Source organism: Ascaphus truei, chromosome 7 (assembly GCF_040206685.1).
Source record: "Ascaphus truei isolate aAscTru1 chromosome 7, aAscTru1.hap1, whole genome shotgun sequence".
In the NCBI taxonomy this organism is placed as follows: Eukaryota; Metazoa; Chordata; class Amphibia; order Anura; family Ascaphidae; genus Ascaphus; species Ascaphus truei.
The window spans coordinates 51974591-52001435 of NC_134489.1; the positions used below are offsets into that span (position 1 = coordinate 51974591).

Genomic DNA, 26845 nt, shown 5'->3' on the forward strand with positions numbered 1-26845 from the left:
ATATAAATAATTGTAAATGTATATACTATTCTTGCACATCATACTAACTGTAATGCATTACTTTAATTTTGAGTTTGTGTAAAATCATACTTAAAAGAGATCTTTTAACTATCTTGTGTGCAAAACTTCTAAAAGTCACAGTGATACATATCTACAGCATCTCTTTAAAAAAAAAAAAAAAAAAAAAATAGTACAACTAAATACCAAATAAAAACTGCACTAATAAACCGATATTTGAAAATTACAGGCTCTGACCAATATGAACCTGTTGCATAGGAAAATAAAACTACACACAAAATTATATATATGTGGGGATATTTAGTAAAGTCTCCGGTCTGTAAAACGAAAGCAATTCCGGGTGCAAAAACAGCCCAATGTTTTTGAAAGAAAAAAAAAAGCCACTGCTTTTATTGATGACTCTGATGCCATTTCTTGCATCACAACTTGTAGCAAGGTTGCAGCTTAGAGTTTCGGTAAAATATTATTCTTGATGTTAAAACAAAATGCTCATGTTATGGACAAAACATGCAATTTTCTCTGTCATTTAGAACTAGAGCTCTATCGTGCCGGTCACGCATGGTATTTGAACATCAGAACCAAATCTGTGACATGAAAAGCTGTGCTTATTTTATGTGTTAAGAAAGATGAACTCGTTCTGGGCTGTAATAAATTGCCCTTCTTGTGACAGTGAGGGTCTAACTTCTGCCAGTTAGATTCATTGTCTGTGGGAGCCAATCATTGGTTCTGATGACACAAGCGTAATCTAAGTTGGAGTATAAAAGTACACATGGAATATACATGATTTATCAGTGTTGCAGTTTCCTCTCTTCTCCTTGACTTCATATTTTAATCAGTAGTCTGTTGGCTTTACAAGACATCAACTACAAAAAAAATAGAGGAACAACAAAAAGAAAAGAAAAAAAAATAGGAAAAAAGACAAAAAAAAATTAAGGAAAAATTGACTGAATGAGAACATGATAGAGTTAAGAGTGTGTAGTTATATTTACCTGTGTATGATGGTTGTATTGAGCCCAGTGGATCTGAACGACAGCAATCAAGCTACAGATAAAGATACCTTGTGCAGTGCATGTACCTGGAGACAGAACAGCAAGTCTTCAAGACTAGAAGCTATAAAAATCCAAATCCTTAGCAAACTGCGACTGGAGCAGGCGCCTAACATTAGCAGGGATGCTATAAAACATCTTTTGCCCAAAGCTCCACCGCTGCAAGACCTGATTGACCAGTATGATGTCCAGAGAGATGACAGCAGTGAGGTGTCTTTGGAAGATGATGATTATCATGCCACCACTGAAACTATCATTACAATGCCTACGGAACGTAAGTAAAGTATGCCAGTGACTTTATGAAGCAACTTTCAGAGTGGCTACAGAGTGCAACTAAGTGGGAAATCCAATACAGTTTTCTTTACACTTTAAGAGTAATTGAAATGCAGCCTTGTGGTCACGATGAATTTAGAGGAATGCATGAAACTGCTATTAAGCTCCAAGTGCTGTTTTTTTTTTTTTTTAATTCAAGCTTTTAAGCTCCATGGAAAAATGGTTAGACGCTAGAAGCTGTTGAAGGCTGAATATTTATATTGGATGTTAATTTAAGTAAGTAGCAGGAGTTGATCCCTTTGGCGACATGGAGGCTAGCAGCGTATTGCTTTGCAATGTGTTGCAGGTCCATGTAAAAGCATAAGAGATAGCTCTAGGCAGTGTACTAGAGGGGCTAAGTGAGAAAAAAGGGCTTAAATCATCTTAAATAGTTCATTAGCAGATGCGCAAACAGTACAGTAGATTCGGTACAATCTTAATTTGTGATATGAATTGTGTTTCATATATAATTCTTCTCTATCTATTAGTAATAGTTAGGGAGCATCATTGCCTGCCTTGGGACACCTCTCACGAAAATGAACAAAGCTATTTTGAATAGGCCCAAGCACGCATCTTTTTATAGAGAATATAAATCCCAAAATGTTATTGGAGTACTCCAGAAATTACTCCCAAACCGCGCTGCCCTTAAAATATGCAGATCCCTCTCTAAGAGGGGTGTACTGTTTGTCATTACACGTGCTTGAGGGTAAGAGTGATAGGCACTACATAAAATCAATAATAGCACAGTTGTAATAATATCTGGAGGAGGTTTTGCACAGTGGTCAAGGTGTTGAAAGTGATATTTTAGTTGATTTCCCACAGTGGAAATAAATGGAAACGATGCATCTGCCTTTCTTCATTTCACTACTGTAGAATGCTTGGCAAACCAGAGTGCTGAAAATACTGTGCGCTGTGTGTACTGGAATGTATGCCACTGAAGTATAGCGGTAGTGTTCTTTGGCAATTAAAGGTTGTCGTATAAATGTGAATTATTGGTAGTATTGTGGTATGTGTTAGAATCACTTGGGGTTATATTTTCTGAAGGATATGATATATTTTCTTGGACCAACAAGTAGTTGATATGTTACATGATGAAGGACTCTGGGAGGTTCAAAAGCTTGTAACATATCAACTACTTGTTGGTCTTATAAAAGGTATCATACCACCTACTGTTCACCCTCTCCGTCCTTTGTTACTACATTGAAGAAAGGACCAACACGGCTACCCACCCCCACCCCCTTTTTTATTTTGCTCAAAGAAGAAAGATATTTGGTCAATGGTTGAAAGACTGTATAGAACCAGTACTTTCTTGTTTTAAGTACATTTCCATTATTATTATTATTATTATTTTTAAATGGGATGTTTCAAAGGGATCCCGCCCTTAACATATACTGTATCTGTGGTATAAAACTTTTAAATACGGTGTCTAAACAGATTTGCCACCAAGTATAAAACATTTGTATTCTGTGATTAAACACAGTCTAATTATTATTTTATGGAACATTATCCAATGCTGATACTGTAACGAAACTTAGAAAAGTGACAGCAGATAAGGACCACTTTACCCACCAAGACATGGGGGCCTATGTACTTTGAACAAATGAGAATTTTTATTATGCTGAAAAGTAGTACGAACCTTCATAAAATGTGCATTGTATGTATAAAGACTTAATACTGTATTTATGATGTACAATTCGTTGTTTGAAATTATTTTTGACGCATTTGTCATCTTGAATACTGGATACTGGACTGATACTATTTAAATTAAATGGGAGGATGTGTATTTTTTTTATTGATAACTAGTGTTGGTATATATGAATTATTAGTGTAATATTATTTATAATACCTATACTGGGAAAATACATTTTGTTAACCTACAGTATATAATGAAACATCTGTGTTGCGTCCCATACATTTTTGGTTGATATATAACCACTTCATTCAGACGTTTTAGGGATTTATATCACGTTGAACATCACGGATGATTTTAAGACACTTTTTTTCTTATTTTGGGCACACATTAACATAATGAAACAAATAACTTAACTTTGGAACATATGTTCTACCATGTTAATTCTGTTATAATATATATGTAGACTAGCCTTGCAAATGTAAGCCATGAAGTCTATCTGTGAAAGGTACAATCACAGATTTCTGTATTTATACCATACTGGATGTATTGCTTTTATTAAGTGCTACAATTAGGCTTACACCAAACCAAATAAAGAGTATAGCTGCAATGAATACAGTACATTGAAGTGATCAGGGCTGGGATACAAAGGTGTATCTAGCAAATCAGTATGTCAATCATAGTTTTAAAAATTGAACGCGTTATCATGTGATATTGTTTTCTTGCAATTTTCAATACAGTCATTGAGCAACAACGATCCCAATTGCACAATTGTGCAAACTGATAGCGCAATTTCACCCCTTACCATTCCATAGCTGGTATAATAACGTCTGATACACTGAAATTAATTTGTACTTTTTAAAACAGGCAAGGGAAACACTCAGAGTGTGTGTGTGTGTGTATATATATATATATATATATATATATATATATATATATATATATATATATATATATATATATATATATATATATATATATATATACTGAGAGTTTTCCTTGTCCGTAGAAAAAACATCAGGGATATACAGTATATATATGTGTCTGTGTGTATGTATAGATAGAAAGATAGATGGATGTGTATATATAGATGTGTATATATAGATGTAGAGGTCTCTGTACCATGTTAGCCGAGCTTAAGAATCAAAAACGAATAGACGATACCATTCTGTGGCTAACAAAATGCTTTTATTTATGCGAGCTTTCGAGATACACTGATCTCTTCTTCCAGCGGTGCTCTAAAAACCCCCAGGTAATACATATAGTAGTAAAGATTAGGACCTCACAGGTCTTAAAAATAAATAAATATATATATATATGTTTCTTGACTGTATATATATAGATGGAGGAGGAGAGCATACTATTAACTCAGCAAAATTATTCTCACTGTGTTTACATGAAGTTACAATTACACGACCTGAATAATGATTGGTCAGGCTCCACCGATTCTTTATACTCTGATTTCCTAAAGGAAATAGATATCTGGATGCATTTGAATAGGAGTCCTTCAATTATAAATAGACACCACATGCCTGTAATGGTCATGAATTGTGTGCTGCAGCACAGGCATATTAATACAAGTTATAATACTCTTTGACTTAATGTCGCAGCTGAATAAGCAAAAAAAAAAAGGTCCACAGCTTTTTTATGTTACTTGTAAATAAGTATGTAACTATGTATGCAGCACTGTACCGTATACGCCGACACAGGGAGGAATGTGGATAGGGTGAGGGTTTGTTAACCAAATCTCATGGCTGTAAAACTGGGGAAGCAACAACCTCTGATGTATCAGAGCAACAACAAAAATAATACAATAACTTTCAATTTCAATTCTTTTTTTTCTAGGATAAATCTGGTGTTGTACCAAGTTCTGCTGCTGAGAAACCTTGATATGGGGATATTGGCATACTCAACACCAGTTCTCAAGACCCCCAACAGGTCAGCCAAAGACTGAGCCACTGATTGAGCTACCTGTGCTGAAGCTGGGATATCCTGAAAACCTGACCTGTTGGGGGGTCCCGAGGACTGGAGTTGAGAACCCGTGGGCTACATAATTAGACCGCAAAGTAAACACTGGGAGAAAATGTTTGCCCAAAGAGCTGACAGTCACAGGGCCCTATTCTAGTAGCTTTGATAAGTGACTTAACTTTACAAGTGATTTTGCATGTTTAGATATTCAGTAAGCTGCAATAACATGTCAAAACCCCCTTGAAAATTGCTTTTTTTTTTACCAGCGTTATCACTCTTGCAAAAACAAACCATGCTGTAGGTAAAAAAAAGACACGGAAACGTGCATTTTTTGCCACTAACTTCTACTGCAAGTAGCTTTGTAATGCAAATCGTGGGTTAAATATTTTTTAGAATGTATTTAAAATGCGTTATATCTTACTGAATGTTTTTTTCACAAATGTTATACCGTGAGGTAGTAACATACAAACACGGTCGATGTTGTAGTGACAACATCGAAGCTACAGTACCTGCATAGTCCCCTAAGTGGCCAAGTGACACACATAAAGTGATAGAAAGTGAATGTAAGCGCATTATCCATATACCGGAGCAGGAAAGAGGATAAGTGCAAATGTGGTGGAGGCATCAGTCTTATCAATTACAAAAGCACTTTACTGTATCTAAATTAATGTCATACAAGTATGATATTGTTTTACATACAGTAGCACTCCCTATGAATTTAACTCTTGCAGTATAACATTAGGAAGTATAATTCAAATAGGAATAGTTGTATCAAAAAAAGTACACTGGGGAAAAAAACTGTTCATTTTAAGTGGTATGATGGGACACTTACCGTCACAGAGAATGTAGGGACAGATGTAAGTGCATTAACCTTTATAGTGTGTCTTAGACTTAGAGACAATATGGTAAATCTGAATTGAGACATATAGTTACTTTAACAAGTAATTGAAATGTTTTCATTAAAGAAATATGTCTTGAAATGTGAAGGAGCTTGGTAAGAAGAACAATGAGTGAAACAGGATTCAAGTGTAAAGTTCAGACAACAGGTAAACCCCATTCTACAGTACGTAGGTCCCTGTAAAATGCCTTGAGCAAAGCATGAAAGCCAAGTAGGACATAGGACGGGATCAGATTTGAGATATAAGAAAAGAGTTTTTGAGCATTGAAGAAGATACTGTACATTGGTGGTTAATATAGAATATAAAAGGAAGCCAACAAAGCCTTTTGTTACAAAGGGATATAAGGAGGAGAAAGGCATATACAACTAGTGATCTAATTTAATTAAATGTTTTTAGGTCTCATTTCAAAAAAGATAGAAATAACTTCAAATCACATTGTGCTGACCTATGCATAATCTTGGTAGTAGAATATAATATTCTACTTGCCAAATGCTACAGCTGCTGACATGGAATACAACCATCTAGACATTGTAAACCAACACCAAACTACATTTCTACAATTACTGAATGTTACTAGAGTGTATTGCGCTAGAATTTACAAACAGACATGACCACTTCAGGACATACAACACAAATAAGGTATATATTCAGTACTTCTTTATTACTTAGAATTGGTTTTGCCTTTCATGCATGCTCTGGAGTGGTCCTGTTCTTAACGGTAACATTTCCCTTTTTGTAAAGTTATACTGTATTTCTGTGTAATTGCTCCCAAAGACTGAAGTGTATTTTACAAAGGTATTACGTGTGTAATCATTCTTTTGAATCTGTACATTATTCATGACAAGAACCTTTTTTCTTTATTTTATAGCTGATTTTCCGACAACAGAGAAACAAAAATGTTGCTTCTTTAAATTCAGCTCTATAATTCAATACAATAAAATAGCAAAGGCACAACTCTGGGTATATCTGAAACCATTCCAGAAACGCACCACTGTAGTTGTACAAATCTTCAGACTCATCAAGCCTTTGAAAGATGGCACAAGATATACTGGAATCCGGTCACTGAAACTTGAGATGAACCCAGGTTCTGGAATCTGGCAGAGCATTGATGTGAAAACTGTGCTGCAAAACTGGCTAAAACAACCTGAATCCAACCTAGGCATTGAAATCAAAGCATGTGATGAAAATGGACGTGATCTTCCAGTAACCTACCATGGTTCAAATGAAGATGGACTGGTAGGTGGTGTTTGAAAAGTAATAATATATATGTCAGAGGAACAACATAACTAGGTGGATGGTTTAAGTATTAAGCTTACAATACATTGCCAACAGTCAAATTAAAACCCACTCCTATGCCTAATGATATTAAGTACAATTGACGAGGGTAATGATCAACAAAAACAAGGTTGCTGTAGCTAATAGGTGGCGTTTATAGTCCTGGCGACGGCGATGCAACGTCGCGTCAAAACAAGTTTACTTATGCCCTTGTGTGCACCTATAGTAGGTGGCACCGCGATGGCACGACGGCTTGGTCGTGATCACTGGAAGTCAATGAAAATTGATTTTTCAGCGACCGCCGCGTGATGTCAGCGGGTACATGAGCGGTTCAGCCAATGAGGGCGAACCGCTCACGGCCACGCCCCAACCACGCCGTCTCTTGCCTCCAAAAAATGCCACGGCGATAGATGACATTGCGTCGCCATTGCCGTAGTCAGGACTATAAGCACGGCCTTAGTAATACAGTAGCTGCAAAACTTAGGCAAAAGAAGAGCACTAATGTAATCAAACGAAAAAAAAAATTATTAAAAGCAACTGATTTTGTTCTGTTAAATCTGGTGCACTTCTGCCTTACCCCAAATTCCACAACTGGGAGACGATTTTCTATATTCCCCATGGTGTTTTTTAAGCTGTTTTACAAATACCATATTAATGTACAGTACAGTACAAACAAGTATGCCTGCAGATTCAGGGGTCTATACATCAAAGTCTCCAAGCGGCAAAGCCAGGGCAAAACAGAAGCAAAAAACCTGTACCAGCTTTATCAAACTAAAGGGTCCATTAGGAAACAATGGGATATTTTGCCGTGACTAAATAGACAACTATTTATGGGCTTAGAGGTGCAAATTCTATGCAGGTAGTAAGACCTTTTAGTGAGACAACATTAGAATTCTTCATAAGTAGAATTATAGTGCACTGAGCTATTGAAACTTCACAGGTTTTTTCTTCAAGTGTACCCACGTGGTTTCGAAAGCTCTGTAAAGTATAATTTAAATTAAAAACAAAGAAGTCCAGAGCAACATCCAATATGACAAAAATAAACAGTGAAATACCTATATATCTCTCGAAAAGGGGTAATTTAGTTAACCCTTTGGCCAAATCGTATACGCCTGCGAGCCACTTACAAGGCATGACCAGTTCTCAGGACCTAACAACATTCATAAGTAGAATTATAGTGTACTGAGCTATTGAAACCTCACAAGTTTCTTCTTCAAGTGTACCCATGTGGTTTCGAAATATCTGTAAAGTACAATTTAATTTACACATATAGCAGGCGTTATCATCCCTATTAATGCTAGTTAACACAGGAAATAATGCGGAAACTTTTGCGTATGTTATATCATCCCCATTGTTTTTAACAGGCCGCAGTAATTCTTGTTATAAATACTGCAGTAGCGTTAACACATCACATTGCGTTGATGGTACAGTAACCCAGTCTACTACATCTGTATAAATAACTCTGATGTTGCTCCTCAAAAAACCTACATTGAATCTGCTTTTCTCCAGGACCAATATGGCTACTAGAACTCTGAAGTAGGTGTTATTTAGCACAATATTATGCGTGACAATTTGTGCCTTCCATCAAAGCTGTTTCTACTTTGTCTTGATGAGATCTGCCAGGTCTGAGATGGCTTTACCCTTTGCACCCAACTGTACTATATCAAATGTAAGAGATGTGCTTAACCACCCTCTTACACTTGGTGGAGGGAGAACATTCTTGCATCATGTCAATGTGCAATTATCAGCAGTTTGATACCTACTGTAGTTACCAATGTTTTGCTCAATGAGGACTGAGGCTTGCAATAATTTATCTTCCCTTTCTATCCTCAGAATCCATTTATGGAGGTAAAGGTTATGGATACACCAAAGAGATCCCGAAGAGATTTTGGCCTCGACTGTGATGAGCATTCAACAGAATCTCGGTGTTGTCGTTATCCACTAACGGTGGATTTTGAAGCTTTTGGATGGGACTGGATTATTGCACCAAAAAGATATAAAGCCAACTATTGCTCCGGGGAATGTGGAATTGTGTTTCTGCAAAAATATCCCCACACCCATCTTGTTCAGCAAGCAAACCCAAGAGGTTCAGCAGGCCCCTGTTGCACCCCAACCAAAATGTCCCCAATCAATATGTTGTATTTCAATGAAAATGAACAAATCATTTATGGAAAAATTCCAGCCATGGTGGTAGATCGTTGTGGGTGCTCATGAGTATTCATTTGGTCAATCATCCCATGAGATGTGGAGCCTAACCTTACTCCCTCAACAATTTAATGACCCGCAGTCCAGGTTTACTTCTGCACCAAGATACCTTACATGAGCTACAGTAAGAAGGCACTGTACTGTACATAATACAGTTCTGAAACTGGTAATATGAGAACTGTAAGTTAAAAGCAAAGTGATTCCATGGTAGACTTTCAGAAACATGAAGGAGAACCAAATCCACTCAATGCATTTCACACCAAGTTGAATCCTCAACTTTAATAAAAAAAAAAGATAACTTTTACCTTTCATGCTTCTACACAAACCCTAAATAGAAGCAAACTTTGACACATTCTCATTTGTTTTGTTATTGCAAAATCCGTACTTTGTTTATTATGTACTTTAACATGTCATTGCAAATGACATTTTAAACTGGAAAACATGCATGTATATGAATGCAATAATTCAAGACAGGGTTTTTGTTCACACCTGTGAGCTAGTAATGCAGGTAGTGCGATAATAATAGTGTGAATATGGCTAAATATAGTATTGTCAGAATTAGAGATGTGTGAACTATTCAAAAAATTTGTGAACACAGCAAAATGTTTTAGCTTTTTTTTCACGGAAGAAGGCAAGGTGCGACAAAAAAGGACATTGGTTATGTGAGCTTGGTATGTTTAACGCAACTTTGGAAAACTTAAAAATAGTGATATTTTGCCATTTTTGTAAAATTTCAAACAAATTGCCATTTTTTATTTTTCCAAAAAAAAAAAATCGTACAGAAAATAATATGAAATGTGACATTTTCAAAGATATGTGCAAAAAAAATTACTAACCAGAAATGTTGCACATTTAAGTTTGGAAGAATGGCTACACAGTCTTTGTTCACTTAGATAAGATTGTTTAGCCACCTTCAATGGGAATTGTGTTCAATATATACTGTAAGTGTTACTTTTATCTGTTTGCTTGTAACTGCATTGTTTTTACTAAATAAATGCACATACACATTTTTAAAGTAGCAACAGCTTTCATATTCACAATGTGCATTAAAAATAGCTTCAAATAGCCCTTTAATGTAGGGGTTATTATTTAAAATTAATTCAAAAAAGAAATCTATGAGGGCTATTCTTCCAACTTTGATAGTATCTTTTGCACAGAAATGCCAATTGAAGTAAAAATTAGTTTCCATATGATAGTGCTCTAATTGACGCAATTAAAGTTTAATAAATAAGCTCCTTTCTAAAATTCTAATTTTCAATACTAAAGAGCCTAATAAAAAGTTATATAGCCTAGTGAATATTTGTCCAAAATGTAATACCTTTAATTGAATATGACTTATTAGCTCAGCAGATGGTCCTAACCATCAGGAATGTAAAAAGTATCTGAAATGATGGGACTGTATGGATGCAATTTTTTTCCGATGATCTAACACTAAAGATATGACAAGCTAATAACTGAGAAAATCCCAATACTCTATTGTGTATAAAAAGGTTTCTACTTGAGAACACACATTGGCCATGAGTCATCAAAACGCATCCAAGCTATTGTGTCCTGAATCACTGATACCTGCCATTAAAGTCAATGTCAGATATTTCTAATTCAGGCACAATAGCGCTGATCACAATTATTGTATATACGTGAAATAAAATGTTTCATATGTTCAATATTTTTATTTGTCATACAATTATGTGTATACATTGCATTGGCCACCAATAGACAGTTTGCAAACAACTGAAAGCTCCTTCAAGACTTTTTACCTGTGTGCATTATTTACAGACAAATTCAGATTTTTTAAATTTTATTTCCTTTTTTATTAACCTTAGCGGCAGGCCACATTATATCACAAAGATTTGAAAATGTAACAAGCTATTTTTTTCAATCACTTATTTTTGCTCTGGCAATGTTACTTTTTGCAGCTTTGCACTATGCAAATCCAATGCAAATGATTGCTTCCTTCAAATGATGTGAAAACAAACATTTATGACACTTGTGTAATATGTACACTGCATTGTTTTGTAAATAAATATTTCATTTCCAATAGCTGTAAAAAAAAAATGCCTATTATAAATGTGATACCTCTATACTCTTGCAGAAAAAAAACATCTTCAATAAATAAATAAATATGCTTGAAGTTTGTTGTAACATTTTTAATTATTTATTTGAAGTTTGATTTGTTGATCAATTTAAAGATATAACAACTAACGCAGAAACAACACTTTTACAGGACCAATATGCCTCAAAAACCCTGCTTTATCATAGTAATCAGGTTTGCGATAGTATTAATAATTTTTTCATCTACAACTTTCCTGTAAAAGTGAAAGGCAATAAAAAGGTTAAATTACTCAGGGAATGTCAATTTTATATAAACAAATATTTTTGATCCATACTGGTGACCAAAACACTTATAAAAATATTATTTAATGCACTGCATATACATTTCCAAAGTGCCAGAAATTCTTTGTTTTGATACTTTCCTGTCTTCTTCACATATACAGTAGTCCTATTTGGTCTCCGGAACCCTTATATGACTCTGGGTTACAACACATAACAAAAAATCAGCGATCAACAGATTGAATTCAGGCATCAAGGTTTCCCACAAAAAAATCCTCAATCTACTAAAGTTCTATACCAATGATATTTAGCACATTTGCTTGAATTGAAAGAAAATACATAATTGCTGAAGGAATTTGTACTAGGGGCTCCATTATTCATAGTGTATCTTGTAGGAATGTCCCAAAAATGCAATAATTCAGCACTAGTACACCATTACTGCCAAAGGTAAGATACTGTACAGTGTCACTGAAACAGACCTTTCGTCTCACATTGTGAAGCAATATCTTGCAGACTTCTCTGGCTGGGTTGATGCAGCATTCCGTCGTCCAGCACAAATGAAGTTATGAACAAAAAATTATAGTGAGAAAACCATAATCAATCAACAAATATCATTAAAAGGCTTTATGCTAAGTCAACACTAGGGGGTAGATCCTAAGAAGGTCGCGAATATTAAGGTTACCTTATTTAATTTTAATGTATCCATATCCGTAACGCATATCCCCAAAGCTGCTTCAAGCTACTTTGTTCAGCCAATTTCCTTACAAATAAGGGAATGTTACATTTTAATGGACCTTAGGCTTCTTTATGTGCAAATAATATGCTAAAGAGCACATTACCAACAAACGGAGACCCTCAGACCTCCGTTACTGTTAACGTTATGCTAATAACTCAAGATATTTAGCGTTTGCTGAAAGCTGCCTTTACTCACTTCTAAACCATGAGGAGCATTGCGTTATTTCTACAAATTGCCTAAAAGCAATGTAATGAGTATAGGACTTAACCCTTTCATTACAAACAGTTCTACGTGTCATACAAAGATATATCTTATGGCTCACAGAAATATCTGCATATTTTTTTTTTTTTAGAGATTATAAGGATTTGTTTGTGTGCACTAATATGGTATATAATGTAATAATGACTTTATAAAGTATGGGTGTACAATAATGTATATTCATACAGTACATACCTCAACAATATAAGTTAATATTTCATTTTTATTCATGTAAAATTAAAATAAATGAAGGAGGTCCTTGTCACAGGGGATTAGCACGATCACACCAGGGATCAATTTGCCAGACAGAACAACAGTTAATAAAATGAATTTATTGGAAAAAATAAGTATCAACAACTGTCTGTACATAAAACATATACACTCCCACCTGAGGTAACTGGGAGCACCATATAAACCTAGGTGCGGGGACACCCGTGAGGAAGTTTCCCCCGTCCTGCTCCCATACTGTGTGAAGCAGTCACCACTTCAGAAACCAACTGACACTCAGATGCTCAGAACGCTCAGACCTGTAACTGCCACTGGCTCTGGCTGGAACTGTCTGGAACCAGCTCTGGCTGGAACTCGCTCTAGAACTCTGGAATTCTCTTAGCCATAGAACTAACAGGGCCTCCATCCTCACCTTTATACCTCATGCAACAGCATGGAAATAATAATGGAGGGATATGGCCAGGTGCCTTCAATATGACCCAGCCCCTGATTAGTGGGAAAACACTAAGAGAAACATGAAAACAATTACAGGGAAAGGTCACATGAAACGTTGCAACATTTCTCCCGAACACAAAGTTAACCCCTGGTCCTGCAGTGCCGGAATCAGGCTTTACAATATAGACGGCCCCCACTCAGATAGTGGGTTCGGGTCCAGGCCCCCGCAGAAAGCGGATATCGCCGAAAAGCGCAACATAGCATTTTTTTGTGCAGAGCACACAAATGCTATGTTCACCGGCGATATCCCACCCCTCCTCCATCCTCCGCCTCAGAATGCAACATTCTGCACATGCGCGGAGTCGGGCGGCCCCTTCTGCGCATGCTCGAAGTCAGCGTTCCCTTCTGTGCATGCGCGGGGTCCGTGTTCCCTTCTGCGAATGCGCGGAAACATGACTGAAGTCAGGAAATAGGACCACCATATTGGAGGAACGCTGAAGAGCAGGGCCCTACAGTACATATATATATACAACCAATTCAAAGGTATTACTGACAGGTAGGGGTAATGGCAAGGCTTGACCTTTATTAAAAGCAGTAAGATCTACCCCTACCATCACAGTCCTTCCTTGTTTTTTTATTTGTACATTATCATAAATGCAATATTCATTTACATTGTTGAGGTATGTATGGATATACATTACTGTACACCCATACATTATACAGTCATTATTAACCATGTCATAAAGTGAACATTTTTGTGACGGGAGGGAATCACTAGGCTTTACAATAAAGGTTTAAGCCCATCTGGTTACTCATGAAACCGTTGGGTCCCTGGTAGCTACTTAGCACCATAAGCCAGGGACCAGGGATTATACATGTGAAAAATAAAGTGACCCCTACATGTTCCCTTTGCCCTAGAAACGTGAAATTTCTTGTGTGTAAGTTTTATGTGGGATATTTTGGTCGAAATGCAATTATTTTGTTTGAAGGAATTCGGGGGCCAAAGTTACTGGTAATTCCCTAATTCTCCTCGGCGTGCAGGGACCATTTGTCGATACGCAGGTGGAATTACACCGGGGCTGCCCAGTGTCCCCCAGACTCCTGGTTTCTGAGCCCAGATATCCCAGATCCATCTCCCGCACACATATGGGAGGTATTGTGTACTAAAACATATTTTATTATGAGTTGTGCATTTACTATACATGTCTATTCAACCAGCCTGGGAATATACAAAGGTGCCGGGCAGTCTGGATAGACTTCGTAGTTCAAAGGGGAGACGGAATGTGGAGAAGTGTCGGAGTTCTAAGTGGCCGGGGCAGGGCAGAGTACTAAGTCCGAAGAACAGAGAACAGACCCTCTGGTTTGCCAGACTCAGTGCAGCCTGCCCAGTAGGTGGCAATGGGTTGAAAGGGAGAAGCGGCAGAATGTCGGCGCGTTTCCCATTTGTCAATTTGTATGACCCGCCAACGGGGCATCCTGAGCCGTCTTGACACGTCCCCTTCTCTAACGTCAGCCAAAGGACGAGCCCCTATTCCTATTGGCTGGCAGAGAGGAATTCCCTCTCGCTGATTGGTTGCTCCTCCTTCTTCCGTGCTGAACATAGAACAACGGAAGATATGTAAGGAGAAGCCCCAGTCAGAGAATGAGACCATCTTGTGGCTTGAGTCGATGACGAAGGGCGGGCTTTTCAAAGTTGCTCTGTTCCAAATAGCACAGTAACCGAAGCAAGCAAAGTTTTGAAGCTAGGAAAGTCTGCCCTGCAGAGACTAAATATATATTCACAAGGGGCATGTCGCTACACCAGACCCACCTACAAAAATACAGGAAGTAATCTACCTGGTGCAAGGGAGAAAGCACAAATACTTACACACAAATAATCACCTAGGATTATAAATAGCCCCCTATAGTTGCACTCTAGGTAGGTGACCAAATATAGTATATTGTCAACTTGTAGCTGGCTAAACAATTGCCTAATCCTTACATAGTATACACAGCAAAAAGGTCACACTCAAATGAAAATAACAAAAACTTTAATAGAATGCTATAAAAACGACGAGACACTATAAAAATGCACAACAGTGCATAGATAAAATCCCCAAATGTGTGGTGTCACGGTGCAAAAATATGAACAGAATGTGTTCAAAACGTAGCTAATGGCAAATCAAAAGCTATATAAAGGCTGCACAGTCTCATACAAACGTGTGGTAACCCAAAAATGTGCTCTGATAATAAACAGCGCAGGGTATGGCATAGAGGAGCTCAATGCAAACAAAATGTTGTCTGTTGTATAGCATATACCCTCCTGCGTATCGTGATAAATTACAGCTATAACTAGGGCTCTGTGAAATCTCTAGAGCAACTTAGTCAGGAGTTATGCTGTAAATGCAGGGTCCCATACAATCATATCTGGTAACAGACCAAAATGTCACATAAGTAGAAGCCCCCAGAGGATTTGGCTAAAAAATAGCCCAGTGTGGTAATATACGACCTGATATAGAACTCCTGCACGTAGTGATATTAGCAGCCGTAGCTCCGTGTAATCTCTGGAGCAGCCGTGACTCCAAACACAAGCCGCGCATGCGTCAACGTGATGACGTCACCGTATTCCCCGACGTACGTTTCACGCGTCACCGCGTGCTTTCTCAAGGGGGAGGAGTATGTAGCATCGTGTGGTAGGACCTTATAAACCCTCCCTGGAGGGGAGGGGCGGATGACGTATGCCAAATAGTATTAAAGAGGCATAGTAGGTAAACACATAACCCCCACAAAACAATAAGGAATCGGTACAAGGGATGTGGGGGGGAGGAGGGGGGTGGTGGTGTGGGATGGATGAAAGGGAAAGGAAAGGGACAAGGTCTGGAAGGGATATAAACCATGTATGTCACCACATGGCAGTGGAACTCAAACCTAAAATAGCAAGGTCTCTCCTAATAAAGGCAAGGTATGCCCATGAATGGATGAGGTCACATCAGACAGGCATAATATGGAAAAGCAGTATGAGTGGATATTGGGCAATGAAAAATGATTGTATAATGATGGTAAATGATTATAAGAATAGTAAAAAATGATGATAAAAAATTATGATAAAAATATTGATAAAAATGATACACATCACATGAGCTAGGGGGGCCAGGGTGGATGATGTAGGAATGAGCTACACTAGACGGAGCCGCCTAAAAAGTCAAAATGGCTCCTTCTAAGCTGATAGTAATAAATCCTATATACCTGGATCCCCCTAACCCTACGTGAGGAATGAGGAGAAAATAAAACCCTCATTCAATACGTGTGGTGCCAGTGTGTTAAGGTGGTAGATCCATCGGCATTCTCGCTGACGCAGCCTAGTGTCCCAGTTGCCCTTGTGTGGGCCCCAGGGTATATGAGCTATGCCTATGAAACTGAGGTTGGAGGAATCCCCGTGATGTGTATCATTGATATGTCTGGCCACCGGTGTGTCGAGTTTGTTCCGCACCGACCCAAGGTGTTCCAGAATCCATACTTTAAAAGCCCTGTGTGTTTCTCCAACATACTGCTTTCCACATGTGCACTGGATAAGATACACCACACCTGTGGTAAGACAGTTAATAAAGTTTTTGATGGTATAGGTATGCAATGATGTAGAGTCGGAAAAAGTCTTAGTTACCTTGACTGAAGGGCAAGCCTTACAGCGTCCAGAGGAGTACGTACCGTTAGGTTTTTTTGTCCAACAATGTTCGTGACGGTTTGGTCTGAAAATGGCTTTTGACCAAACGGTGGCTTAAATTACACGCTCGGCGGCTAACCATGTTCGGTGCAGGCTGCAGTATCTTCGGCAGGTCCTGATCCTGTAGTAGTTTATGCCAATGTTTGCAGAGACTAAGTCACACATGAAGTCCAAGTTCAGTCCAGTAGCCAACAAATCAATAAATTATTTTAAACCAGTAGCCAACAAAAGTAATAATACATTGAAAGCTCGAACCAATCCTAAAATGTACTAAAAACAAGCCATCCAAATTAAAAACAATAAACAGAAATTGAAAAAATAACAATCAATAGAAAAAATGCATTCGCTGTCACTGTATTGATCTGTACCCTAAAGGGGCACAGATTAATACAGTATCAGTCAATGGGCAAGCAAATACATAAAAATAAATAAATACAATAAAAAAATCCAAACAAAACCCAATAACATACATTCAATATTTCTCATACCTTTAGAAGTCTTCACCCCCCGAATCCCGGTGAATCTGCAAGCTCTCGAACCGCGATGTCATCACCGGCAATCTTCTTTTTTTTAATCCTCTTTCACCTTCTTCTATCTTCATCTTTAATTATTTTCTTCTTTTTTCTATCTTCTATCTTCATCTGTCAATCCAAAGTGCCCCATGGTAAATCCAAACGGATGTTGCCACGTTATAACCTATCACATGGTACAGAAACCAATGGGATTGTCTTCAATCCCATTGGCTGTAATACCATGTGATATAGCCATGTGGTTTTAAGGATGTGACGTACCTCCCTTGGAGATGACATCACTGTGACGATAGCTTCCACAGGCTTATTAATATTACACAAAAATAATTGGGTTTGAACGGAACGAGGCTTAAGATATAATAAATTGTATTTATTCCTTAGAATAAAGGTGAACACAACAGATAATACAGTAACAAACAAGAAGTACACTTACTTAGGGGTTGGGGAATGAGAAGTTAGATGTAGCATTTCTCTCAGCAATCAGGAAATCATTCAGGTGATATCAGGTAACCATATCAGCAAACGAAGACAAAGGATATATGGGTGGACAGCAGTTTATAAACCTTTTGTCCCTCTATCTGTACCATTAAGCACCAGTGATTGGTTTTCAATTATCTCCAGCCAATCTTTAACATGGGAACACATTTCAACACATGCCCCCCTGCTAGCTGGCACAGGCGCAGTAGAACTCTGGGGTCTCATTTCTGTAGCCCCACATATGCAAATGGAATGCCAGCCATTCTACCCATTTGGCTTTATGGCAGGAAAACCTTTGTTGGAAGGTGTTAACTGGAACACTTAAGAACTGCTCTGGTTTGGGCCTCGGATAAACAGTGAGGGTGACAAAACTCTTTGAACAATACTTAAGTCCTAGACATTCGGTCGCCTCTCCGGCCATCTGCTACATTATGGCCAAAGAATTTGCCTCTGGAATTTATCCATACCTTAGAATACAGTATTAAGCATAAAACATAGACGTATTAAAATACCCGGTTCCGTTAGGTCTAGCAGGTCCAAACTTCCCAGTTCGCATTGCCAGAACTGGGACACCATATGGTCCAAAAAGCGACTTGCTACTATCTAAGGAACCGGAGTTACACAAATGTACATTAAATCATTTTAATACAAAAATCTTCATTGAAAAAGAAATCTCAGCTTTTCACTAAATCCCCATTGAAAACAACGGGCAGCTCCGCCATAGACTTTCAATGGTAAATCGCCGCCATTGAAGTCAATGGGGTTTTTCTGCCATTGAAGTCTATGGGAAAAGTCCCGAACTTCAAGGGGGTCCATACTCCGTCGGGTTGGTCCAAGCGGGTCAAGGATGGTTCTGCAGCAATGCCGGAGCAGTGGCTACAGATACCCCAAACCCTGATCCGCTGGACCCTCCGGAACCGGAGCTATGGAATACCAAAATTCAGTTTTTCACACTTAGTCATTTTTCTGAGCCGTTTCTGCCGCCGCCGGCAAAGCCTATGGCGCGACCCGCTCTATCTGGTTCGACCCTTATCGGGGGTCCAGGATTCGGGGACCCGGTTGTGGTCGAGTGGGGGGAAGCCTAGGAACTAGGGGCAAAAAGAATTTTATTTCTAGGTGCCCTAGAACTGTTTATTCCCACATCAATTAACTTTGAACTTGACTCAAGTGATTGTAACTCTTTTTTAGACGTATCCGCTTTGTGGTTTGCGGTCTGGACGGCAGCCAACTTCTTCTTGAAAAGGTTACCTCGAAGCATCTCCATTGAAGTCAATGGGCCCATTGACTTTCAATGGGAAACCGCCGCTCTCCCTCTCGGACGCCACCTGCTGGTCTTTACAGGAAACAGGACTAAAACAGCACAATCTTCCATTGGAAAGCATTGAGCCCTAATGGCGGCCAATGGGGACCTGCAAAATGGTGCCTGAAAAGGCGGGAAAACTACACAAAGAGCTATAATCATTAAAGAACTAGTAACCCTTGTGCTCCCGGATGGATTCTAGTGTGTGTGTGATGCAGACACTGATTAACACAGACATTACAATGGAACAGGGGAACAGGGGAAAATACATTTACAGGTCATGACAAGGGTTAAATCACATTTCTGGACCTCAGTCCAGTTAACCCCTTGTCTCCCTGGTGCGGTCAGGGGTGGCCAAATGGGGTGCAACCCCTTTAATACCGGGCCACCCCCTTTCTCCCTCTACACCTCCCCTTCTTAATGCGTGTCCTGTGGCCCACTGGCCCTGACGGGGAGTGGGGCACTGCTGGCACCATTAATGAATTCAGTCTCAGAGGGATAGTCCTGGCGTGAAAGTCCATCAGCATTGCTGTTTTCACTGCCCTTTTTGTGCTGAATGGTAAATTCAAATTCTTGCAAAGCCAAGCTCCATCTCAGCAGTTTGGCATTTTCCCCTGATGCCCTCTGTAGCCAACTCAGGGGATTGTGGTCTGTGATGACCGTGAAAGCCCTCTCGTAGACATAGGGCTGGAGCTTTTTGAGTGCCCACACAATGGCCAAGCACTCCTTTTCAATGGTGGCATATGCCACCTCCCTGGGGAGCAGTTTGCGACTGAGATACACCACAGGGTGCTCTTTGCCGTCGTCCCCCACCTGGCTCAACACAGCCCCCACACCAAAGTCTGAGGCATCAGTCTGAATAAGAAAATGCTTGGTATAATCTGGGCAGCCAGGATGGGGGCCTCAGCAAGCGCAGCTTTCAGTGCCTGGAAAGCAGTTTCACAGGCAGGAGACCAGGTGATAAGCACAGGCAGTTGCTTCTTAGTCAGATCAGTCAGGGGTTTGGCCACGGCACTGTACTGTGGGACAAATTTCCTGTAGTACCCTGCGGTGCCCAAAAATGCCATGACCTGTTTCTTGGTTTTTGGAACAGGCCACTGAACTATGGCTTCTACCTTGGCTGGCTCTGGTTTGAGATGCCCTCCACCCACCCTGTGCCCTAAGTACAGGACTTCTGCCATCCCTACCATACACTTAGTGGATTTTAAGGTAAGCCCAGCCTCCCTGATCCTATCCAGCACCGCAGCTACATATCCTATGTGGGATTCCCAGGAATTACTAAAGACAGCAGTGTCATCCAAGTAAGCCCTGGCATAGCTCTGCATCCCTTCCAGTAACCTATTGACCAGGCGTTGGAAGGTAGCCGGGGCATTCTTTATCCCAAATGGCATCACTAAGAACTCATAGAGGCCACTTGGAGTGATGAATGCTGACTTCTCCCTAGCCTCCAGGGTCAGTGGGATTTGCCAATAGCCTTTGCTCAAATCCATGGTGGTCAGATACTTTGCCCCCGCGAGTTCATCTAGTAACTCATCCATGTGGGGCATGGGGTAAGCATCTGACACCGTCCCAGCGTTGAGCAACCGGTAGTCCACACAAAACCTGGTGGTTTTGTCCTTCTTAGGCACTAGGACTACTGGACTTGCCCAAGGGCTCTGGGACGGAGTAATTACCCCAAGGGTCAGCATCTCCTCAATCTCTCTCTCCATACTTGTCTTGACCTCTGCTGACACTCTATAAGCGTGCTTATGCAGAGGCTGCAGGTCCCCTGTGTGTACTGGGTGTTTGGTGAGATGTGTGGTCCCTGGCATGTCAGTGAAGAGGGCGCTATACTGAGCTAGCATGTCCCTGGCTTCTCCCTTCTGCCTAGCACTCAACTGTGCCCCTATCTCTACCTGCTCAACAGTGTTTCCTTGCTTTGCCTCCCCTAGGAGATCAGGCAGAGCATTGCTCGCCGGATCCTCCAGCAGTGGGCTACAAATGGCCATTACTGCTCCCATACTCGGTGCTCTGTATTCCTTTAACATATTAATGTGATATGTCTTGTGCCTCTCAGGCGCTACCTGTACAACATAGTTGCACTCATTCACCTTTCGGATGACCGGGTACGGTCCCGACCAGGCAGCCATTAACTTGTTCTCCCGAGTGGGTTTGAGAACAAGCACCTGCTGTCCTGGGATGAATTCTCTGCTACGGGCCTGATGGTCATACCATTGCTTCTGCTTGGTCTGAACAGCCCTGAGGTGGTCCTGGGCCACCCCCATAAGCATCTCTAACCGGTCTCTGAGATCTACTACATACTGGATCACTGAAGCATCAGTAGCAGTAGTCTCCCCCTCCCATCCCTCACGGAAGAGGTCCAGAGGTCCACGTACCCTGCGGCCATATAGTAGCTCGAAGGGGTAGAAGCCTGTAGATTCTTGCGGTACCTCTCGGTATGCAAACAGCAAGTGCTGAAGATGAATCTCCCAGTCTTTCCCCTCCGCCTCTATAAAGGTCCGAAGCATCTGCTTCAGGGTACCATTAAACCTCTCACATAATCCGTTTGTTTGGGGATGGTAAGGGGTAGTGCGCCGGTGCTGTACACCGCAAGCATCCCAGAGACAATGTAACAGTTCACTCATGAACTGCGACCCCTGATCGGTTAGGATCTCACTAGGGAAACCTACCCTAGCAAAAATGTTCAGCAAAGCTGCTGCCACTGTCTTGGCACTTATGGTGCCCAGCACTACCGCCTCAGGGTACCGGATGGCAAAATCCACCACCGTGAGGATGTAGCGCTTCCCTGACCTGCTAGGAATCATGAGGGGTCCTATCAGGTCCATCGCTACCTTCTGGAAGGGTTCCCCTATTATCGGTAGGGGTTTCAGGGGTGCCTTCACACGGTCGCCCGCCTTACCCACTCGCTGGCAGGCATCACAAGAGCGGCAGAAATTGCTCGCATCTCGGGATGCCCCCGGCCAGTAGTAACGCTGTAATAACCGGGCTCGCATCCTGGTGACCCCCTGATGTCCCGCTAACGGAATAGAGTGAGCTACCCGTAACAATTGCTGTCAGTACCCCTGGGGTACTTCTTGCTGTCGCTTACCGGTCAATCCCTGCTCTATCCCCGGGTTCCCTTCTTCTCTGTATAGGAGTCCCTTATGCCATAGGCAGCGCTCAGTGCCCTCCCCTGCCTGAGATTCGGATGCCCGAAGTCTCACGCCGGCCAGGGTAGGGTCTGTCTTCACTGCCTCCCTAAACTGGGCTCCTAAATCTGGCCACCCCCAGTCATGTCATTGTCAGGGGAAGGGGACAGGGTAAGGGGGAACAGTACGTCAGCCTGTGGTTGCAACTGATCTTGGCTTACCTCCCCGGGCTCCTCTGCGCCCTCTGCGCCCTCTGCTAACGTTGGTCCCAAAGGCTGGGGGACTGGGGTGGCCACCGCCGGCATTGCCGCGGTCTGGCTCCGGGTAACCGTCGCCACTGCAGCGGGCTTGGGCACACAGTCGTAGGTGCAGGTCATCGGTCCCAGGTCATTGCCCAAAAGAATTTCAGCATCCAAACCTGGTAAAACCCCCACCTCCTGCACACCCTTGCCCACCCCCCAATCCAAAAAAATGCGGGCCACCTGCAGGAAACGTGGCTCTCCGTCAGCCACAGTGATCTGCATCCCAGGGCCTGGGAGCAATTCCTCTGGCCGGACCATATCAGGTCGGACCAGGGTCACTGCAGCTCCTGAAACAAGCAAGCCGACTGTTGGCCGGTCACCGACTGTGACCGGGGTGAGATGCTTGCGCCTGCCGTCCGTCTGCTGCAGGTCTGTGCTGCGCTGTCCTCCGCTGTCCTCCGCTCCTGGCTGTAGGCACCGATGAAACCGGGGTAGGGGTGACATGGGACGTCTCGCTGGGAGTTGTTTCCATGACCGGTCCTGGTTCTTTGGTGGAAGCCACCCGCACGCGGGCTACCGGCTTTGCAGCTGGGGTGCATTGCCCTCGATAGGGTCCGTTGGAACGTAGGGGTTCCGGGCAATCTGGTCTGAGGTGACCAGTGCTGTTGCAGTTGTAGCACCGACGCTCATGCCGGAGCTCTCCCACCTTCTGCGACCCGCTGCCCGCAGGCGGCTTTTGGGTCCACTGGGGGGTACTCACAGCTTTCTTGGCCGTCGCCGGTGGGGTTACCGCTTTGGCTGGTACCTTGGCGGTCATCTGGGACCGGCTGACCACATAGTCATCTGCCATCCCTCGCCGCCTCGGTGTAGGTCTTGGGCTTTTTATCATACACAAAAGCCCTCACCGCCGGCGGGCACTGCTGCATGAGCTGCTCCTGAAAGATGAGGTCCAGCAGGTATTGGTAAGTCCTGGCCTCAGAGCCCTCCACCCAGTGTAACCCGTACAAAGCCATGCGGGTCACATAAGTGACATAGGTCTCCTGAGGGTGCCTCTCCTCCAGCCGGAACTTACCCCGGTAAGCTTCAGGGGTAAAACCGTGCTGAAACAGCAAAAGTTCTTTCAGGTGGTCATAGTCATCAGCAAACTCCTCTGTAAGCACCATCAACATCTGTTTAGCCAAGCCGGAGAGTAGCGGGTCCAGGCGTGCAACCCTATGCTGGGGAAGCACCCCGTACCGCCGGCACTGCGTTTCAAAGTTCCTTAGAAACATGTCAATCTGATCAGTGCCCTCCACATACTTGGTGAGACTGTGCTTGTCCAGTTGGAGTCCATCTTTGGGGGGTCGGACCGGGGGGCAATAAGCGGGTCTGTTCACTGCCATAGAGATAAACTGTAGCCGCTCCTCCGGTGTCCCTCGGTCTCCCCACGCTGTTATCAGTGCCAGCATTTCAAGGGTAAACGGGCTGGTAGCCGCAGCTATCAGTGCCCCTCCTGCTGCACTTGTCCTGGGAGGTGCACTTGGTCCCTCCCTGATCTCCGGGCAGCTGTAAAAGGGCAAGCTGAGCTACTTCCAGGACCTCTGGATGCTCAGCTTCATATGCGGTGACTGCAACAACCATGTCCTCGACCTCCTGGTCCACATATTCCAGTCCATAGGCACGGCACTTGTCTTTTAGCTGATTTCTAGTTCTCAGGTAATAGAGGTTCTCCGCTTCACTCAGGGCTCTGAGTTCTGGGTCGCAGCAGTGAGGTGGTGTGACAACTTGCATTACTTGTTGCACTACTGTGTGTTCAATATCTTTAGTCCCAGGAACTTGCAATTACCATCAAGTTCCCACTGGATTACAGTACCCCGCAGAATACTGTAATCCAGGTCCAGTTCAGTCCCGCCAGCTGCCACCAGTTTTATTAATACGCCTGTGACGATAGCTTCCACAGGCTTATTAATATTACACAAAAATAATTGGGTTTGAACGGAACGAGGCTTAAGATATAATAAATTGTATTTATTCCTTAGAATAAAGGTGAACACAACAGATAATACAGTAACAAACAAGAAGTACACTTACTTAGGGGTTGGGGAATGAGAAGTTAGATGTAGCATTTCTCTCAGCAATCAGGAAATCATTCAGGTGATATCAGGTAACCATATCAGCAAACGAAGACAAAGGATATATGGGTGGACAGCAGTTTATAAACCTTTTGTCCCTCTATCTGTACCATTAAGCACCAGTGATTGGTTTTCAATTATCTCCAGCCAATCTTTAACATGGGAACACATTTCAACACATGCCCCCCTGCTAGCTGGCACAGGCGCAGTAGAACTCTGGGGTCTCATTTCTGTAGCCCCACATATGCAAATGGAATGCCAGCCATTCTACCCATTTGGCTTTATGGCAGGAAAACCTTTGTTGGAAGGTGTTAACTGGAACACTTAAGAACTGCTCTGGTTTGGGCCTCGGATAAACAGTGAGGGTGACAAAACTCTTTGAACAATACTTAAGTCCTAGACATTCGGTCGCCTCTCCGGCCATCTGCTACATTATGGCCAAAGAATTTGCCTCTGGAATTTATCCATACCTTAGAATACAGTATTAAGCATAAAACATAGACGTATTAAAATATCCGGTTCCGTTAGGTCTAGCAGGTCCAAACTTCCCAGTTCGCATTGCCAGAACTGGGACACCATATGGTCCAAAAAGCGACTTGCTACTATCTAAGGAACCGGAGTTACACAAATGTACATTAAATCATTTTAATACAAAAATCTTCATTGAAAAAGAAATCTCAGCTTTTCACTAAATCCCCATTGAAAACAACGGGCAGCTCCGCCATAGACTTTCAATGGTAAATCGCCGCCATTGAAGTCAGCCTGAAAAGGCGGGAAAACTACACAAAGAGCTATAATCATTAAAGAATTATTAACCCTTGTGCTCCCGGATGGATTCTAGTGTGTGTGTGATGCAGACACTGATTAACACAGACATTACAATGGAACAGGGGAACAGGGGAAAATACATTTAAAGGTCATGACAAGGGTTAAATCACATTTCTGGACCTCAGTCCAGTTAACCCCTTGTCTCCCTGGTGCGGTCAGGGGTGGCCAAATGGGGTGCAACCCCTTTAATACCGGGCCACCCCCTTTCTCCCTCTACAATCACATCCTTAAAAAATGGATGCGGGCACCTGATACAGCGTCCAATCAGATTGGAGCTGTATCATATGACCCAAAAATGTGACGTCACAGGCCTTATATAAGGCCTGTATGTCTCATTTCAGCGGAAGAAGTCAGCGTAGCAACATCCGTTTAATGAATTGATTGGTTGGCTACTGGTTTAAATTAATTCTTTGTTTTGTTGGCTACTGGTTTAAATGTATTTTTTTTTTTGTGGGCTAGTGGTTTTAATTAATTGTTTTCTTGGCTAGTGGTTTTATTTCTTGAATTGATTTGTTGGATAGTTCTTTTATTTCTTGAATTGTGGTGTTTAGGTGCTTGTGTGTATATTTTATTATTGTGTATTTTTGGCATTCATGCTTTTTTATTAGGTTTACCATTTACTTCTATAGTGGCTTACCATGCCCATATTATATGGGTATGATATACCACTGTGCCAATCAATGTAACAGGGTGGGTATAGTGGTCCTGGGGTGAGTGGTTAGGAAACCCGGATGGGTAGCGGGGGAGGGTGGGTTAGCCCCTTAATTACTATAGCAGTTATTAATCGCTACGGTGATTAAGGGGTTAGGGGCCATTAGATTGTATTTTTTCTTGTATTCTTGCAGGAATCGGAGGACATGGACCCGCAGTATGCTGACGAGGACGTCCCTCATTATGATAGGGGTAAGTAGAAAGGTTTATTTACTTTATTTTTGCTGGCTGGCTAATGTTTGATTTTATAATGGTCAAATGAGCTATTATCCATTTGTGGATAATAGTAATTTTGCCCATTAATGTACTGCATGTGTTGTGGGGTTTGTTGGGGGGAGAGGAGGTGGGTAGTAGGGATGTTGTGTTTATTATTGTTTCTTGGGAGTAGAGGTATTGGGTTATGGGGGTAGTATCCCCAAGGGCGGGTGTTTTGGCCTTCCAGGGGGTAACGGGTCTGGTTAACCCCTTCATTACCAT

At 41.6% G+C, this 26845-nt stretch overlaps 1 protein-coding gene across 1 annotated transcript; it reads left to right on the forward strand.

The window, feature by feature from the left end:
- Nucleotides 1-795: 795 nt before the first annotated feature.
- Nucleotides 796-11441, forward strand: MSTN (myostatin). The gene is made up of 3 exons (XM_075608372.1): nucleotides 796-1338; nucleotides 6742-7109; nucleotides 8982-11441. Exons 1-3 carry the CDS (start codon nucleotides 975-977, stop codon nucleotides 9360-9362), a joined length of 1113 nt encoding a protein of 370 aa, XP_075464487.1. The 5' UTR covers nucleotides 796-974; the 3' UTR covers nucleotides 9363-11441.
- The last annotated feature ends 15404 nt before the right edge of the window (nucleotides 11442-26845 follow it).